We start from the raw sequence: 19073 nt of genomic DNA, 5'->3' as shown, positions 1-19073 counted from the left end.
GTCAACTCATTACTTCATATCTTTCTTCAGCAAATTGCTGATAAAATCCTTGGCATCATCAGAGATCTCATCGAACGCTTCGTCATCGAAGTCCCAGGTGGCTGAGGTAACGTTGGCTAGGGTTTCATTATCGTTGTCACCCATGAAGGGGGAAAGTCCACTAACCCTGGAAGAGAAGAGTGGGACAACAGATGAATGGGCGTGGGTGTTGGCAAGGAGGGCAGGTGGGACGATCCCCGCCAAGTGAGTGTCACTGAGGTCAAGAGTGAGGGCCTGCAAAGCTGTGCACCCATAATACCCTTGTGCCTGCCTCTCCTCCTGCCAGAGAAAAGGAGAGAGTGTGGGTCCCCAGGCTTTTGTGGCCCTGACTCTTTCAGGGCTCACTGCACTTTTGGGATGTCAATGCCTCTTGTCACCACCTGCCTGTGAGGCTGAGGGAAAGGAATTTACTTCAGTTTATGTTTTGTCAGGACACAGCAGGGTTCCTCCCCCGTCCTCTGTTCTTGCCCAAAGCCTGGAACCTTCACCAAGGTTCCTGGGTAGAAGAGTCCCTTCCCCTCTGTGCTGGTGCTTGTCCCCTCACCAGGGACGAGTCCCATGGTACAGCGCTCATCACACCAGGCTGCCCCTGCTCCCTTCTACCTCTCATCTTCCTCCCTATCAGCAGCAGTGACAGGGCCGAGCACACCCCGGGTGCTTAGCAAGCACGGACGACAGCAGACTTCAAACCAGCAACGTGGGTCTGGTGATCCGCCTATACCAGTGAGCCTGAGGCACTCAGGTCAAAACAAAAAGCTTCCCTAAGAGAAACTGAGGCTGAGGAAATGGCACAGTCTGTTCATTTTCTGGGTGATCTGGGACAATTTCCTCATCTCTCCGTGCCATGTTCTCCTCCTCTATATGATGGAGAACCTACCACTTAACTCTACAGTGGTTACCACGTTTACTTATCCTCCTTCTCCTCTTCCTCCTTCTCCTCCATCAATAGCGTCATGGTGGCAAACATTTACTATGCGCCAGGCACTGGGCAAACAGCTTAAAGTAGATGAACTCACTCAATCCTAATACCACCCCTATCCCATGTAACTCACGGCTTTAACAGATGAGGAAACGGGCACAGAGTGGGGTTAAGTAAATCACCCAAGGATTCAATCAGTGAGATCTGAACCCAGGCATCTGTCTCTAGAGCCTAGATCTTAACTGCTCCTTTAATCAGTATTTCTATGCCGATGAAGCGATCCTGGCGTACAGCTCTGGCACAAGGCCTGGTCCGTAGGAAGGAGCTCTGTTCAAGACTGCAGATATTACACAGTTCTTTCCCACTGCCTCACCAATCTGTGACCTCGGGAATGACACATTTACCAGTAACAAATGAAATATGTCAGGCCAAGTATCTCAAAGCCAAGTAGGACAGGTTTACAGCTTACCGGCCTAATCTCTCACTTCTGTGTACCTCATCTTCATACCAACCCTCCCCCTGCCATTCACCCTGACCTAGGGTGACCTCATGGGTGGGTCAAGCCTACACAGGTGCACAGGGCCCCACCCTTAGAAGATCTTGCTCTTAGTTTAATGATCTGCTGCTGTCATGCTGAAAGAGTAACGTTTGAACAAGTCACTCCACCATTTCATTTTGCATGCGGCCCCACAAATTATGTAGCTGGTCCTGCCCTGACCTCACTTGAGTCCCACAAGATGGATATAGGGCCTTCTTGCCATCAACCTTCCAGATGAAGCCTTTACTAATGTCCCTTTCCCCCAAATCCTTAAGAACCCATTATCATAAACAGTAAAGCAAATCCTTCTGGAGGCGTCTCTAGGTCCAAGCGGACTCAGCTTATGAAATACAACAGCACCTGCAAACTCAGTTTTGTAAAACAAAAGCCACTGAAATATTGTGAGGCAAGCTTGCCACAGAAGGAAACCTTGGACGATACCTTTTGTAAAAAGAAGAAAGCTTTTGCAATGTGAGTTATCTCATCCTAGTCAATATATTTGTATTTTAGAATAACAGAGTTTTGCAGATGGCATTAAGATGTCTTAAAGCAAAACACCAATTTCCCTTCTGTTTGCAGAAGGCATGGGGCTCATTATACATGACAACGAAAGTAGTGTGGTAGCAAATCACTCCCAAGTCTGCACACCTACAGGCCATTCTGCCCTGCCTCCACACACACACAAACACACACACTCTTTGGGCCTCGGTTTCCCTTTTTCCACCAAGGGTGCTAGGTTAGAATTCCTAGGGGCTTCCAGCTCTCCCCCTCTCTGCAATTCAGTGCGACCCCAGCTAGTCCCATCTAGAAGCAGCCTGATTCTTGCTTGTCAGCTAGGTGCCTCCTTCCGTCTTTACATTTTCCATTTGAAACAAAGAGGGGTCAAGTTCTGCAGCATTCCAAAGACTGCCAGAAGAGCAGACAACCCTGCTGTGCGGAATGCTGCACTGGCCCCTTCTGTAAACTCTTTTCCTAATTAGGGACTGTAATCCTGCAAAGATAGGGCTTAATCTCTGTAAAGTTCACAGCTGGGGAGAGTGTCCTCGCCTCTGGCACTCCTCCTTTCTGGCAGCCCATCCATCTGAAATACACCCAGCCCTGGCTGTCTCCTTGCCTGCCGAGCTCCCACAGAATTCCTGTTAAAGAGTACGTCTCTAAAATAAAACTTGCCATATATGCAGAGCATGATGATAAAGAGAGTGTCGGAATTTCAGTGATGTTTCCTGGTGGTGGGATGTGGCAGGATTTTTTTTTTTTTAATTTTCTTATTTGGGTTTTTTTTTTTTTTCTTATTTGGGTTTTTTATTGCTAAAATTTGCATAAGGATCATATACGGTTGGGTTGATCAACCCAATCAATAAACATACTAACATTAGCATTAAAAACACAACTACCCACCCCTCTTCCTAGTTTTATCTCATTTTTTTAATTGAAGGGGATCAGAGTATGTCACTCCGAAATAAGCCACTTTGGTATAAAGAATGTTTTGAGCTGAAGGCAATTAGCTCTTTGCCCTCCCTTTCAATCTAAAAGCAGGACATACATTTCTCTTTATTAAGGTAACATAAATTTCCATTTGTAAATATGTTCTCTCCCTTCCCAGAAAGATAAGACTCATCTTCATAACAGACCTTGCTAAACAACCCTTACTTACTACACATTTCCTAGTCACCTTCTCACAACTTTCCTCCTCCAGAAGCCCCAAACCTCTTTTCCTTGGTCTAGTTATTTCTCTACAATTACTTGCTTGCTCTCTTTAAAATAGTATGTAAGCCCCCAATTCTAAACACCTTCTTGAATCATTTCTTTGTGAACTCCTATGCATATATACATAATTAAATCTGTTTTTTTTTCTCTTATTAATCTGCCTTCTGTCAGTTTGATTTGCAGTCCTCCAAGAAAAGAACCTAAGAGGGTGGAGGAAAGTTTTTTTCTTCCTCCCCAACATAAACAACAAATTTATCTGTTTTTTTTTTTTTTTTAATTTTATCTTATTTATTTATTTATTTTTAACAAAACTGTAATCACTATGGGCAAACTTTTGGGTGTTCCACTTTTTTGTCACTTGACATTGTCTCTCACAAGTGTATACAAAGTCTTCACATTCGATTTTAATGGTCGCTGAGGAGTCACAGAGGTCATGACAGCAGGCAGCTCTTAATTCTTTCTTTTTTTAAGATTTTATTTATTTATTTGACAGAGATCACAAGTAGGCAGAGAGGCAGGCAGAGAGAGGTCAGGGGAAGCAGGGTCTCCAATGAGCAGAGAGCCCTATGGGAGGCTCGATCCCAGGACCCTGAGATCATGACCTGAGCTGAAGGCAGAGGCTTAACCCACTGAGCCACCCAGGTGCCCCCTGTTCTTAATTCTTAATCTCTCACTGAAGCAAAACTTCAGGCAGGGAATCTTATGCAGAATACCATTCTGCATGCAGGCAGAATGTCAGAACAGAGAAAGATATAGAAATGCCTCTTGCATTGTACTCTCCTCCTGGTGTTTTTTGAGTAGCAGATGACCTCCTGCAGGAATGGCCGCTGAAAGAGACCACACATCAGCCAGCAGAGCTACTGAATGCTTAGGAAGACATTAGTTTTTTTTTTTTTTAATCCCATTTGCGCCTTCAGACACACATTCCTCAGGGTGGTGGAAAGATCTGAGAGGGCTGGTTAGGTTCCAGAGGAAGAACTGGGTATCGTTTTGTGCAGTGGCCGAGAAAGTGGACTCCCTGGGTTAGTCACTCTAGCTGCAGCCTAAGTCTCTGAAGACTGAAACCTATAGGTAGTAGCTGGGTCTGGGTCTGGTCTCAGGGCTCCTGGAGGCTGCAGGAGCTGGAATCAGACAGCATGTCTGGGCTCAGCAGTGGGGAGGGCAAGGGCGGCCTTTAGTGGGGCTGTTGGATCCCTCTGAAAAACCCTGTACCAAAACCCAAGTCTGAGTAGGCACTTGACACTTGGGCACTGGGCGCTCTCCCTAGCTCACTGGGCTGATGTCTCTAGAAGTTGGCTCTGGATGGGGCTGGCTGTGGTGTTCTGGACTGTAATAGATGCTCAATAAATGAGTTGAGGGATGCCTGGGTGGCTCAGTCAGTTAAGCATCTGACTTCAGCTTGGGCCATGATCTCTGGTCCTGGGATCAAGCCCCACATCAGGGCTCCCTTCTCCTCTCCCTTTGCCCCTCCCCCCACTCTTGCTCTTTCTCTCTCTTTCAAATAAATAAGTAAAATCTTGAGGAAAAAAAAAGACAAATGAACTGAAGTGATGAGTTCATCTTCCTATTGTTGCTGAGCCCAGTAGGAAGATGGTAGGGAGAAGGCAGAGCAGTAAGTGCCCTTTACCTTGCCTTGGAGCAGGGGAGGGAGAGAAGGAATTCTGTAGTAGGGGTGGGAGAAAGGCACAGAGAAGGGTTCTGGTGTCCCCCCAGGCGGTAAGGCAACACTAAGTCCTCAGAAAACAGAGGAGAGGAAAGCGGGAAAGGAAAGGAGGTCTTAGAAAAGGAGGTAAGGCCTAGATCATTCCTGTCCTCTCTCCTCCTGCCTAAAACCAGGAAATCTCCAGGAAATTCACAAAATCTACCATTTCCTTCCAGAATCAGGGATGAGAAGGTAGGGGGTTAATGATCCCACCCACTGCATCTCTCCTGTGCCTGGAAGCGAGGCCAGGGGTCTCCAGGCCAGGACAATATCAGCCCTGATCTCCCTGAGGGGTTTGAGGAGTTCCTCCAAGAAGTTCATAACAACGTATGGGACAGAGCTGGTCACTTAGGAGGTATTCACCAACTATGTGCTGAATAGTAAATGAGTTATTATGTATTTCCCCAACTCCCTGGCCTCCCTGTCTCTCACTGGCCCCAGAAAGGAGAAGGGGGATTCCTCTGGTACAAATGTGGAAGGTGGCCTTGACAAGGATTATCAGACAGACAACGAAGCTCCAACGAGAGGGGAAGAAGGTACATGAAGACTGCCACAGCATCTCTTCCAGGAACCTCCAGACTCTGCTACTCTAGAATTTTGCACAGCAGGCTCTGAAAGGAAGGGCCTGGCTGGCTCCCACTTTTGTTTTGGGTCCCCCGTGCTCTGCTGAGAGCCCTTACTCAGGACGGGAGCTCCTAGTCCTCTCCTCCTTGTGAGAGCCAACAGGAAAAGCTCCAGAGGGCAGAGCAGCCCGCCGTGGTGTGTGTAGGAGCCTAGACACTGGGGGAATGGAGCTAACCTGTGTCCCTTATGCCTGGTCCACACTGGACTACCTGGCCCACACTGGCCTCCTTGGCACACACAGAGCTCTCCCCTCTCCGTGCACCCTGCTGGCCAAACACCTTCCACATGATGCCCCTTTCATCAGAATTATTTTCTCCCCATTTCATAAAGGTCTTCCCTATTTCTTGGTCTGAGCCTTAAAAGTAATCTGGTAAAGCAATAGAACGTATTATCCAGATTATGATGTTCCTCCACCTAAAAGAATTGGCATTTTAAAATAAAGTGCTCTTTTGGCTCAATGATTCTAGCTCTAGAATGTACACCCAACACACACCAGAATACTTGGAATACCCACCCTGGGCATCTATTAAAACCCAGCAGCGCAGATGGGACAGACCGGATGAGGGTCATACAGCAGAACGCTACACAGCGTGAGCACGAACAATCTAGCACCACGCACAGTGACATCAGTGGGTTTCACCAACAGTGCTGAGCAAAGGAAGCCGGACACATCTTCCCATAGGATTCCATTTATACAAAGTTCAGGGATAGGCAAAACTGCAGTAGGGTGTTAGACCTGAGGATGATGGTTACCTCTGAGGGACAGTTGATCTGATCTTCATTTGGCTTGGAGGTGATCAGGGCCAAGGAAGTCCAGGTGGCTGCCCACTTCCCACAGTCCTGGAGGTTGACCAGCCTTCCTGGTTCAGGCCTGATTGGCTGCCCAGGATACAGAACTCTCAGTGCTACACTGGGGAGAGGCTAAGGGGGCCTGGGTGGCTCAGTCGGGTAAGCTTCTGCCTTCAGCTCAGGTCATGATCCTGGGATGATGGGATTGAGCCTGCTTCTCCCTCTGTCTGCCACTCCCCCTACTTATGCACTCTCTCTCTCTCCGACATATAAATAAGTAAAATCTTAAAAAAAGTATAAAGTGAGGATAGTCTGGGAAACTAGGACAGCTGGTCTCCCTACCAGTTAGGGACTGCCCTTAAATTTTCACAGTGAACACACCCATGTAACCTGTCCCCAGATGCAGAATGCCCACACGGCTAGGGCTCCTGTAGCCCGGGTCACCTCCAAGCCACATGAAGGTCAGATCCCTGCCACAACTCCCTCCCAGGCTTGCAGTGAGGATCAAATGGGAGCCCCTGTGAAAATCTGTGAGGGACCCAGGGATAGAGCCAGGCCACAGGACAGAGGGGTCTGAACAAAAAGAACTGAGCCAGCCTGTTTCTCAAGTGCCAGGTGTCTCCCCCAGGGCCAGAGCTGCCATGGGAGCGCGTGAGCACCGTGCAGACTGGGGCAGCCCCCAGAGGGGTGGCTGGGCCTACAGCTCTGCTCTAATTTCCTATCTACCAAGGGAGCCAGGGTCACTGCAGCTTCCACTAGCCGTCAGCTCCCTTTCTCCTGGGGTAGGGGTAGGGGAGGGGGAAACAGGCACACGTGCTCCTGGCTAGGGAGCTTCTTGTCTGCTGCTTTGGGAGAGGTGGGGGGACCCCGTGCAAGGAAGAATAGGACTCTCTGGGCTACAGAGCCCATGACCCAGGTGTTACTGAGGGAGGCTGTCCTGACAGGCCACACTGAGAATCAAACTCCTGAGCAGGTAGAAAAGAATGAAAACGCCTGGCCCTGGGGAGGGGGTGTATGAAAGGGGGACACAAAGTAATCTTGGTCAGTTCACTCTGCACACACACAAAATCACTCCATCTCTGCTCAAGCTTTTATACCAGCGGTTGCTGAAGCTGTGCAGCACAATCTCCTAGAGCTGTTTGTCAGTTGGCTCGGAAGACCCCAGGGGGCAAAGAAAGCTTCCTCGATCTTCCTCAAGTTTTCTATGAGGACACTGAACTTTTCCTTTCACTTTAACAACAGAAATATGTTCACTTTTCGAAATGAACGCACGCCTATCTGCGTCTTCAGGAAACCATCCCATCACTGTGTGTTGCCCCATAAACCCAGGGGCTGCCTCTGAGGCTAAGGACTGTCTGCAGCCTGGGGTTTTGGAGACTAAATCAGTGAGAGCCCCCCAAAAGTGTGTGTTCTAGAGCCTGCTAGTCAGAAAAGTGTGGTCCTTGGACCAACACTACCGGCAGTCTGGAAGCTCTTAGAAATGTGGATTCTAGGCTGTCCTAGACCTCCCGAAGCGGAATCTGCAGTCTACAGAGAGGCCTAAGTGATTTGTGTCTAGGACTGGTCCCAAAGCTCTGGTGGGCATTCCTGCCATCATTAATCATAGTGGCTTCATATTGTCCACCTGATTCCCCAATTTCGATTCCTGCGTGGCTTTCTGTTGTCTGCTGAGGGCTCTCTCATCAGAAGTGCTTATAACGGGCCATATACTGGACTCAGGAATGAGGCTGGTCGCTGGGGTCCCCCTGCCATGAGGATAGGGTGCTGTCTTCTGAAGGCAATGATGATGCCCACTGAGGTGCACCTGCGTTCCCTGCCTCCTTCTCCATGGACCCACCTACACAAGCAAGGGTAAATTACGTAGCACCAGCCCCACGCCACACTCCTGACTGAAGACCCCAGCCTGGTCAGCATGAGGGACAGTGACGGGCCAGGATGGGGTGTCAGGGTCAGCGCTAGCCACTCCGACAGGAATGCAACAGGGGCTGCTGACTCCACTGGGCAAACCGGAGTGGGGCAGACTGGTGGAGCGGGATAGGAGCTACTGCCCTCCTGACTCTGAGGTGGGCTCTCCACCAACACCCACACTAGCCCCTTCAGTGGCAGGGCAGCCCAGGACCCTCCTGTGGGGCTCTCTGCCCCTCCCTCACGTGCCCGAGACTCACAGGATGTAGCAGATGACTCCGATGCTCCACATGTCTGTGGCATAGCTGATGGGCTCGTAGTTGATGACTTCAGGAGCCACAAACTCCGGGGTGCCAAAGAGGACCTTCAGAGACCCCGCATTCTCTGTAACCAGGATGGAGAGGGATAAATCACCAGAACATTCAGGAGGAACCCATGCTAAGTGAACGCCATCTGTGTGCATGGGAAGGACACAGACAGTGCCTGGCTCTTGGATGCTCTCCCCTTGAGAATGGCACGGAGACACCTGGCCTCCTTGGGAATTGGTGTGACAATGCCCTGGTGAAACTGACAGACCATGCACTCCCTGTCAGTATCAGGGGCGGGGTACGACAGGGAGAGGAGGCTGTGGAAGCCCCTGCACCCCACACGGTTTGTCTTTCTTTCTTTCTTTTTTTTTTTTAATACTTTATTTATTTACTTGACACAGAGAGAGAAAGTGGGCAAGCAGAGGGAGTGGCAGGCAGAAGGAGAAGCAGGCGCCCCGCAGAGTAGGGGAAGCCCGATATGGTACTTGATCCCAGGACTCTGGGATCCTGACCCAAGCCAAAGGCAGTGGCTTAACTAACTGAGCCACCGAGGTGGCACCAACCCCCCACCCCTAGCATGGTTTTTCACATGTCTGTCTCTCCCAAGCATTCCCAGAAGGGACTGTGACTTGTGTTTGGCAATAATCCCTAACATTCTCTATGTCCTCTGTACCCTGCTGCCTGTTTCATAAGGACTTTCCTATTCAATATTCTCGGGGACCTGAAGGTGGCATGACATCCCTGTTTCTGAGGAAGAAAGGGAGGCCCAGAGCAGTGGAGTGGTTTACCCACATTTAACAGTGGGGGTCAGGACCTAAGCCCAGGTAGTCCCACTCCTAAGCTATACCCCCTTGCCCCCACCTGTCTCTCCTTCCAGGAGCTGCCAGGGGGACAGCCAGGAAAGACCTTAACCCCAGGCTGCTGTCACACAGCCGGAAAGGACCAGAGATGCCCAGTAGGATGTCCACTGCATGGTACCATCTCCTGGAGAATCTCGTCCATAGTGGGGGGTGGCAGATGTCTGGCCTGTGGACCACATCTGCTCTGTGTCACTACAGAGCCTGCAGCAAATGCTCAAAGACAGACCACTGAAGAGCCTTCAGATGCAACAGCTCTGTTCCACTCCAACCTGAACCCTTCCAGCTACATGCTAGTCCTTCCCAGCTCTCCAGGCCATGGGAGACATGCTATCTCCACATATCTCTCACCGTGGGAGCCTGTACGTTGTGTCACTGGGGCTCTAATGCTACCAGCCCCTTGGGCCAGAAGCACCCTATCTGCTCAAACCGTGAGTGGTTCCTGCCCGAAGGCGGGCCCTGTGCACCAGCTGCTGCCCCCACACCACGTCTTCAGCAGATGGAGCAGAGCAAGTCAGAGCCTAGCAGAACCTCACTGCCTCAGTGTCCTCTTTGTAATGGGGTGCCCTGGCACCAAGTGCCCCTGGGGTGGTGAAAGGCCAGTCTGTGCCAGCCCTCAGCTCCTTGGTGACAGGGCAGGGGTCAGGGGATTGAGGGTGAGGCTGTTTTGTCACTTACTGAGACATCAAAGAGTGAAGCAGGCAGGGGGCACGTGGGCAGGGTGTGAGGCAGACATCACAGACCGAGACGGCTACAGGGCTGGACACGAAGGCCCCTGGTACCTGTCCCCCAGCTGAGGCAGGAATAGCAGGGGGGCCTCAGGGAACACGGAGCCGGGTCTGGGGTCCTTGTTAAGCCCCAGCACCTCTCCTGCCTCGTGGTGGGACCTGCTAGGCAAAGCTACCGCTTCCTGGTCTATAAACCAGGGCTCTGAAAATCTGCCCTGCCGCTCTTGCAGGGCTGCTGTGAGAACCCAGTGCAAGTATGTGAAAGTGCTCCGGAAATGGTTGTGAAAGATACAAATGGGAGCAGGCACCATCACCAAAATGAGTGGCTGCTGCAGGCCCCAGAGTGAAAGTGCAAGAGGGGAGAGTGACGACAACAAAAGTCAACAGCGAAGGCTCACTGTGTGCCAGGCACCACTTTCATCACTGCACCTGTATGAATGTCCCTGACCCGACCCTCCCCCACTGCTCGAGCAGGTGGGGACTACCATTAAACCATTTTACAGATAAGGGATAGAGACTCGAAGCCAAGCCTAGTGTGTGGCCAGGGCAGGACGGGAGCCTCAGCAGCCCCCATGACCTCTGACTTTAGCTCCAACCCAGCGCATTCCCTCCAACGCCCAGTGCATGTAACACAGTCACCGTCTGTGGGTGGGCACAGGACAGGTGAGCAGCCTTACCCAGCTTTCTGGCCAGACCGAAGTCGATGAGCTTGATTCTGGTGCCGGTTTTATTGACACACATGATGTTCTCGGGCTTGAGGTCCAGGTGGACGATGCCCTGCTTGTGGATGTATTCCACCCCTTCTGATATCTGCCTCATGTACTGAATGCACTCCCGCTCCGTCAGCTCGAAGTCCTCATCGATGATGCGCTCGAACAGCTCACCCCCCGATACGCTGCAGGGGCGGGAACAACAGTTAGCTCCCAGGAGCATGGCGAGCAGGCTGGCAGGGAGTCTGGGGCAGGAGTGGCGGGGATGGGGGACAGGCAGCAAAGCCCAGGGTAGGAGGGGGCCCGGGCACTTCTGCAGCTTCGTGAGTTCTAGGCCCCTGTTCTATTATGCTGATCCTGGTTTCCCCTGTATGAGGAGGGCCCGGGCCTCCTGATTGCCTGCTGTGATGGGGGGCACTGTTCGTGCCCACTAAGCTGCTGGGGGACTCAAGGAAGCATTGGGCTGGGCAGTTTCAGAGGTGATCATGAGCTGAGTGAGTCAGACATAATCTCCTTGGCTTGACAAAAGGGGTAACCACCAGGCGGCCTCCTTCCCTGAATGACCACAGATGTGTAAGGGCTCATTCTTGTACCCCAGCTATGTATTCTAGTCAGGGAGAATTGGTGTTTGAAAGACTCACAACACCCACAGCATTTGTTCCACACATCCAGAAACAGAAAAATAGCTTCAGGGGCACCTGGGTGGCTTAGTGGGTTAAAGCCTCTGCCTTTGGCTCAGGTCATGATCCCAGAGTCCTGAGATCGAACCCCACATCAGGCTCTCTGCTCAGCAGGGAGCCTGCTTCCTCCCCTCTCTCTGCCTGCCTCTCTGCCTACTTGTGATCTCTGTCTGTCAAATAAATAAATAAAATCTTAAAAAAAAAAAAGAAAGAAAAAAGAAAAATAGCTTCAATAATAAGGAGCCCCAGCACATTTTCTGACATTTATCGGCTGCAACCCATTACAATTGCCTCCTCTAGCCAGGCCTATGGCATCAGTTACTCCTTTCAGCCACAACTAACTTGTCTTGCCTGCTCCCTTGCTCTGACTACATAGACTCTGGACCCTGACCCAGGTGTTTCTGGGGCCCACAGCAGGCATCTTCCACTAAGAACTGGCCAAGAGGCTACAGCCAGTAGCATACTGCCCCTTCAGTACAAACACATGGCATTGTCACCTGAGTGACATGGGTCCCTTCCGTTCCCCTGTCCCTCTGACCCACCTTCCTTCCTTGCTGCTCAGAAAATTTAAAGCATTTCCCCGGTGACTTTTACAGAATGCAGATGTCAGTAAGCTCTGTTCTGCAATGGCCTGTATGTCCACCAGCTGAGCAAGGCTAGGTAGGTTTTGTTCTGGGCCCACCCTCTTCCAGGGGCCTTCTCTCTTCTAATGGGAGCCATCATGAAGAAGGGAGGAGCTGCATGTGGATTCTGTCTCTGCCTTTTACAGCTGTGTGACCTTGGGCACAGTACTTAACCTTTCTGAGCCCTGCTTTCTTTATCTGTCCTTACCTCATAGAGTTGTTAGGATCGAAGGAACTTTTGTAAAGCATTATGCCTGACACGCAGTAGGTGCTCACCACATATTAATTAGCATTTCACAATCTGTGGTGAGTCCGTGGATCTTGGCAGTGACCCTGAGGGAGGGACAGACAGGGGCGCAGCATGGGGCCGAGCACACCACGGCCTGTGTGGGCCTCCATCACCAACACTTTCCAGAGGGCTGAGCGGGAAAGGTCAGTCTGCACCAGTGGCTGCTGGAGGTGCTAGAACAGAGGCTCTCGCACCAACGGGGGCGGGGTGGGGGTGCGGGGGTGGTTCCCTGGGTGGTCAGCAGGTGGCGCCTGCGTCCTTAAGCTCTCCGTTTCCACAGCTCTGCTCCAAGTCAAACTTGAATTATCCTTCTCAGGTTTCCCTCGACCCTTACCCATCTCTGGGCCTCAATGTCCTCACCTGGAAGGTGCAGATAAAAACAGCACCACCTCACGGGGCTGCTGTAAAGACTGAGTGAATAAATACAGGTAATGTGCTTAGAAGAGTGCCTGTGACATAGTACATGCTCAATAATCACCTTTTTAAAAAAATTAGATTGAAAATTTTTTTAAAAGCCTGTGTTTTTTTCTTGTTTTTTGGTTTTTTTCAAAGTGCCTACTGGGGCTCTTGTTGAAAATACAGACTCTCAGGGTCTTCCTCTCTGCAGATTATGACTTAGAAAATCTTGGGAGGGCTCTGAGAATCCATATGTTACATAAGCCCCCCAGGTCATCCTTAGGATTGGGACAAGCTTGGGAAATTTAACTGAGAAACTCCTCAGAAATCACTCCTGATTTCCCCAGAGGAAATTATCTTTCCAGTCCTGGGTTTCGTCTGTACTTTTTTTGTATCAGATCTGCCTTGTCTCAAAGTTGTTTATGAACATGTGTGGAAAAGGTCTGGCTCATCTCTAGAACTTTATTTATACCTGGCAATATGTGGCACTGACAAGGTGTCTCAAAATGTGTGCTTCTAAATGCAAAATATTCTGGAAAAGTAAGCAACCATTATTTGTAGTGCCCTTGGGAATGTCTGAGGCAATGAGTAGTAGAAATCTGAGCCGTAGAGGTAATTACTACTGCCTTTCTAGAAGTAACCTATTCAGTGTAAGCTGAAATAGGTTCAATCTATTAAAAAATAGTTAATGTATTTTGAAAGCTGTTCCTATGGTCCGTTTCCTAGGATGGAAGAGGTTACAGAAACAGGATTAATGGTTCTACCTAGGTTTCTCTTGAAAATACTCAAGATTATGGGTGGAAAGGAGCTGCCACCCACAGAGATGGGATCAAGCCAAGGGCCAAGGCTGGGCCAGAGGAAATGTATGCTTAATAAATGAACAGTGAGTGAGTGAGTGAGTGAGTGAGTAAATACCATCTAGCAAGGCTACTTAATCCCAAGGGATCAAATTCACCTCCCCTGCCAAGTGTAGACCTTGGCGAGCCCTCCCTGGCAGCCAGTAGGCATGATGTTTCAGTGGACTCCAGACCCAGACCCTCTACTCCTTGTCTTCTGGCAGCCAACTGAATAGTCTTTGATAAATTTAGCCAATGGCAACACGGAAGTGAGATGGACAGTGAAAGACCCAGCCTAAATTGTACTGCTTCAGTGCTGAGGGTCTCACCACCACTTGGAAGGGCCTGAGCGTTCCCCAAGGACAAGCCGAGATTTGAGGCCAGGAGCCGGAGGGAACCCCTGTCTCTGGGCAACAACCCCCAATAAAGGTGGGGGCTTGTGGCTCGTCCCATCATCAGAGGTCAGAAAGGCTGAAGACACATTGCTTCTGATTTCTCACTGTGTAGGAGGTGGCTGAACTGAAGGAGGGGACCCTGGAAGACATTTTCACTTCTCTATATCACTAGGCCTTGTCCTTCTCTTACTCTTAGTATCTCCATCAAACAAGGGCAATGGCAAATTGTACCGCTGAATGCCAGGCTTTACCCTCTCAAGGCCAAGTCTGTTTAAGCTGGAAGGGAAGTATGGATGGAGAGTGAATGTGCTCCCACTTCTTTGGTTGAGCTCCTATCAAGGGGCAAGCTCCTTACCCCAATTGCAGAAGATTGGCATCTGTGACTGCCAGACTTGCTCCTGGCCACTGGGGAGGTGCGGGGAGGAGGGACGAAAGCCAGGCCAGCTGAAGCCTTCTTATGTTTTCTCTCAACATTTTCCATCCAGCTTGCCAACTCCCAATTCCACGCTAAGTATGGTGTTCTGCCCACTGGTGCTGCTGCCCGGCCTTACCCAGGCTTGGCTGCCTCTCACCCCCTCCCCGCACCCTCTCCAACTTGCCCAAGGCTTAACTTCTAAACATAAGACATTTCTTCCCATGTCCCCACACGCCCGGACTGGCTGCACCAAGCAACTTGTTCTGGAATGACCGTGAAGCACAGAGCCCAAGGGCTAATGTGAGGGAGTGATCAATGAGGCCACAGACATGGGCCGGCCTTTCCCGGAAGTGGGCAGATGGGCTCGAATTGGGGCCGAAAACAGATTCCAAGACATGAATGCAGACTTTCTTGGAGTAGTTTAAGGTTCCACGGAATTGTCGAATTTTAGAACCAAAAAGGGAGTCTAATCCCAATATGCCTCCTCACCGGAAGGATTTAATAATGACAGAATCACAGCTCAGCAGTAATAGGACCTGACTCCAGGTTTCCTGAATAGGAAGGTTTTTGTTCCACAATACCTCGGTGTGTGTTAAAATGCTCACGGAAGAATTTTAAGTGGGAAAGAGACCCCAACATGGAGAAAGTCAATGTATCATACGACTAAGAATAAGTCCCAATTAGAGAGCACTAGGCCTGACTACATGATTCCATTTAATCCTCACGTTATTCATGGGGCAGCTTATATCCTCCTTTTACTGATAACACTAAGAAATTAGCAAAGCTGAGTAACTTATTCAAGGCCACACAACAAGTAAGAGGCAGCGCTGGGACTAACGTGAGACTTCTCAGACTCAATTTGTGTTCTAAGTCCGTGCTTTTAAGCCCCTCTAGCTTTTCCAGATGTGCATAAGCTGGAAGGAAACACCCCAAAGTGATCACAGAGTGAGGGGAGAAAATCACACCTTAAGCCCGGGAAGGCCTCACCTTTCCTGGGAACAAAGGTGTTGAAAGGATCCTCTCCAAAGGACTAAGATCCCTGAAGCTCAGGACGAGCAAGCAAGGAAGCTGAAGGCAGTTTCACGAGATTTCTAAACATTTCAAATGCACATGCACTTTGATCTTGCATAACCACACTTCTGGGAATGTCTCCTACAGATGTGCACAGGTGTGAATGAAGAGATGTATGGACAAGGTTACAAACACTGTTTGGAAGGGCAAAGGCCTGGAAATCAAGGAAGACCACTCCAGGAGACTGTGGTTTCTGCATGCAAGCTAATCCCACGGAGCAGGGCGGATGGGAAACTCACCAGCCACGGAAACATTCAGAGCCCTTCACACCAAGATGAACTTGGTGCTGAAGTTCGAAAAGAAGGAAAGGAACAAAAGGAAGCAAAAATATAGAATAGTGGCTAGGAGGTACCTTGGTGCTAAAAGGTGGGAAATATTTTTTTTAAAAGCATATATGCTTGTATTTTCATAAAGAAAGTTTGGAAGGATACAAACAAAACCAGTGGAAATAGTTACCGGTGTGAGCGGTAGTGGTAGAAACAGGGTGGATGAAGAACAGGGGTCAGAATGGGAACGGATTATTGTGTATGTTCTTGCAGTCACAATTTTTGATCTGATGGTATCACACTGAAAAAAACTTCTCATGAAAACAGGAAAGAAAACTGAAAGACACAGACCCCTCTGCAGAGGACATCTGGCTGAGGGCAGAATGCGCATGTGCGTTATGTGTTTATGTGTGTGGGTAGGTGGGTGGGTGTGAACCTGCGCATGTGTGAGTATGCGTGCCTGCCAGCGGCTTGGGGGTGGATTCCAGGAAAACCTTGGCTGGAGGGCATCTGATCTGTCCCCTGTGTGTGGACAGCCCAGCCCAGAAAGAACTACCTATCCTCTGGTGAGAAGTCAAAGTACAAATGAGCACACGATGGGGGACTGCAGAGCACAGGGTTGCACCCCCACATCCCAAGCCCCACACCCTGGGTACCTCTACTTTTGAAGGCCAGTCAGGAAATTGCTCTGTCCCTCCCTTTCTCCTCCAAAGCCACCTCCAAGTCAAAGCCGCTGAATGCAGATGCGGAGCCTAGGGGTAACCTTGGCACATTCACAGGGAGGTGGGGGCCAACGGGGGGCAGGGGTCCTCAAAGATCTGCCAGTGTGTTATGGAAACGAGCGAGGGCTGCATGGGCTGGAGGTCAGTGGGTAAGGGCCACTGCTGTGTACAGATGTGCTGTTCTAGGGGGTGCCCCCCGGCCACTGGGGGTGGGGAGGCTCTTTCAGGCTACAGCTCTACCTGCAGTGCTCCCCACTTTGGGGCAGAGGGGCCTGGGTGTGAATGTTGGTGGAGATGTGCGAGGGGCTCCTGGGCCCTCAGCCCACCACTCACATCTCCAGGACCATGACGATGTTGGCTTTTTCTTCGAAAGCGTCCACACACTGGACCAGCTTGGGGTGGTGAAGGCAGTTCATGATGCTGATCTCCTGCCGGATATTCTCTTTCTCTTTTGCAGAATATGCCTTGAAGAATTTCCCTGCCCAGATTTTTCCAGTTTTCTTCTCTACAAGTCGAAAGACCTGTCCAAATTTCCCACTGCGAATGAAAGGAGGAGGAGAGAAAAGGCAAATTGAGCCAAGCTTTCCACTACACTGGGGCTGACAAGTGATGCTGTGGGAGAAATCTAGTCCACCTCTTTTTCGAAATAAGATGTTATTGGCGCACAGCCACGTTCATGCGTGTGCATCTCGCCCATGGCCACTTTTCTGCTTCGCCAAAATCTCACCTAGCCATTATCTGGCCCTCTATAGAAAAGTTTGCCAGTGCCTGCCCTTGATCATGGGGTAACCCTCTTGCTCAGACAACCCTCCTCTCCCTCACCCACAAGCTTGTGGCCAGACCCAGCTCACATCCCCATCCAATTCCCACCCAGGCCCGCTCCTCTGTCTGGGCTGAAGCCTCCATCCTGGCTGATGGACTTCTCTCTCCTTCGTCAAAGAGGGACCTGTGACTTCAGGGGGAGGAAGTCCTCCCCAGCTACAGAGAATTTCTGAGTGGCTACTTCCTTCTGCTCCAGTGTCCAGCATGGGGCCCTGGAGACAGCCCAGGGAGGTCCCTGCTGTCCATGGTGGGAGAGAGGAGTTCGGTGTTCCTCTGACCCAGCTCCTACGGGCAGGGCAGGCTCCTTGTAGGCAACTCTGTTGAGGTTGGTGTCACCCTTTTATTTCCCAGAAACCTCCTAGAAATCAAACCTGAACCCCATCCCCTTGGCCTCCACTGGGCTTCTCCAGCGATAGTGGGAGACAGGCAGCTGTGGGGGCTGCTGCTGGAGGGGACGGTGTGAGGGCTCAGGGCTGGGGTGTCCGCACTCCAGGGGACAACCAGAGCAAACAGCGCAGACCAGGTTCCTAAAGCGAGCAATGGTGAGCAGCTGTGCCTTTCAAGGCTGTGGGCTTTACAGATGCACAAAAGCTATGACTGCAGAAAAGCGAGGTGGCTCAGACTTGCCTGCCTCCTGCCGACGACACAGACGGCAGCCTCAGACAGTCCGACCAGACCCCGGTGGTGCCTTGTTAGCCCGTGCGGGGGTTGGCGGGGAGAAGGCACAGGAAAGGAAGGCCTTGCTCAAGACTCTCCTGGAGCTGAGCCAGCTGCACCAGCAGTAGCTGAGAGGGCCTGGGTGGGGATGCCCTTGTGGGTTGCTGACTGGGTCTGCACCTCCTCTTTCTACAGGGGGTCTCGGCATGGGAGGTTGGCAAAACCCAAGAAAAGATGGGGACATGAGGCATGGAACTTAATGATGGGATCTGCGCCACCCCACCCTGGGGGCCCGAAAGACACTTCCCATTCCACTTACGAGCCTAGTCTCTCTTCGATGTCATAGAAGTCAGACACTTTTTGTTCAGTGTTGACAGTCACGTTCCGGTAGTCGATCTCAGGTTCCTTCTCATCTGCGGGGTGGGGGTGGGGTGAGTGTGAGCCGTCAGATTCCTCTCTCGCCCCCCCTCCACCCGTCCCTCGAGTCTACCTGAGGACAGGTGGCCTGCACTCACCATCATCTGATGCCTCCACTTCGTCCTTTGGCTCTAGGGGGACACAGGGAGGAACACAGAGGACACAGCGGTCATTAGGGAAGGACCATCAAGAATGAAACATGTTGGGGGTCTTGTCAGACCTCAGGCTTCCCAGGCCCAAGACCACGAATCCCAGAGCACTGGGAATGGTCATGGGCTTGGGTCAGTCCCCACTGCACCAGGGTCATGGACACATGACAGGCCCTCCTCAGCCTACCCAGCAGCTTCTTCACAAGCACTCACCTCCATTCCTTGCTCTGTAACCTCAGGATCCCCTAGACATACCCTTCTTCACAGTGCTCCCAGGCTCTCCGACTTTCAGAACCGACACAACTGTGACAGCCCCTTTCTGCTCGGCTCGAAAGTCAGCAACTTAAATTGCTCTGAGTATCAGATCTATTTAACCATTTACTTAGATAACGGTACCTGGAGTTCTAGCCGTGTACCAGGTATCTTACAAGCTACTGTGGGTATACAAACAAAATACACAGAAGGCATGAAGTCTCCTTCCTGGAGGTTACAGTTGAGTTGGGGAGGGA

At 50.8% G+C, this 19073-nt stretch overlaps 1 protein-coding gene across 6 annotated transcripts in view; it reads right to left on the bottom strand.

Moving 5' to 3' along the window:
• MYLK (myosin light chain kinase) overlaps positions 1–19073 on the bottom strand; it is a 177736-nt gene that overhangs the window by 14776 nt on the left and 143887 nt on the right. For all 6 annotated transcript variants that reach the window (XM_044252187.1, XM_044252185.1, XM_044252188.1 and 3 more), the window contains 6 exons: positions 18514–18546; positions 18318–18411; positions 16853–17056; positions 10794–11011; positions 8484–8607; positions 14–166 (listed from right to left, as the gene is read on the bottom strand). In XM_044252187.1, the coding sequence (XP_044108122.1) occupies positions 14–166; positions 8484–8607; positions 10794–11011; positions 16853–17056; positions 18318–18411; positions 18514–18546 (826 nt within the window). The remainder of the gene's footprint in view (positions 1–13; positions 167–8483; positions 8608–10793; positions 11012–16852; positions 17057–18317; positions 18412–18513; positions 18547–19073) is intronic.

The sequence above is a fragment of the Neovison vison genome, chromosome 6 (assembly GCF_020171115.1).
Source record: "Neovison vison isolate M4711 chromosome 6, ASM_NN_V1, whole genome shotgun sequence".
In the NCBI taxonomy this organism is placed as follows: Eukaryota; Metazoa; Chordata; class Mammalia; order Carnivora; family Mustelidae; genus Neogale; species Neogale vison.
This window is presented reverse-complemented; position numbering and strand designations above follow the sequence as displayed.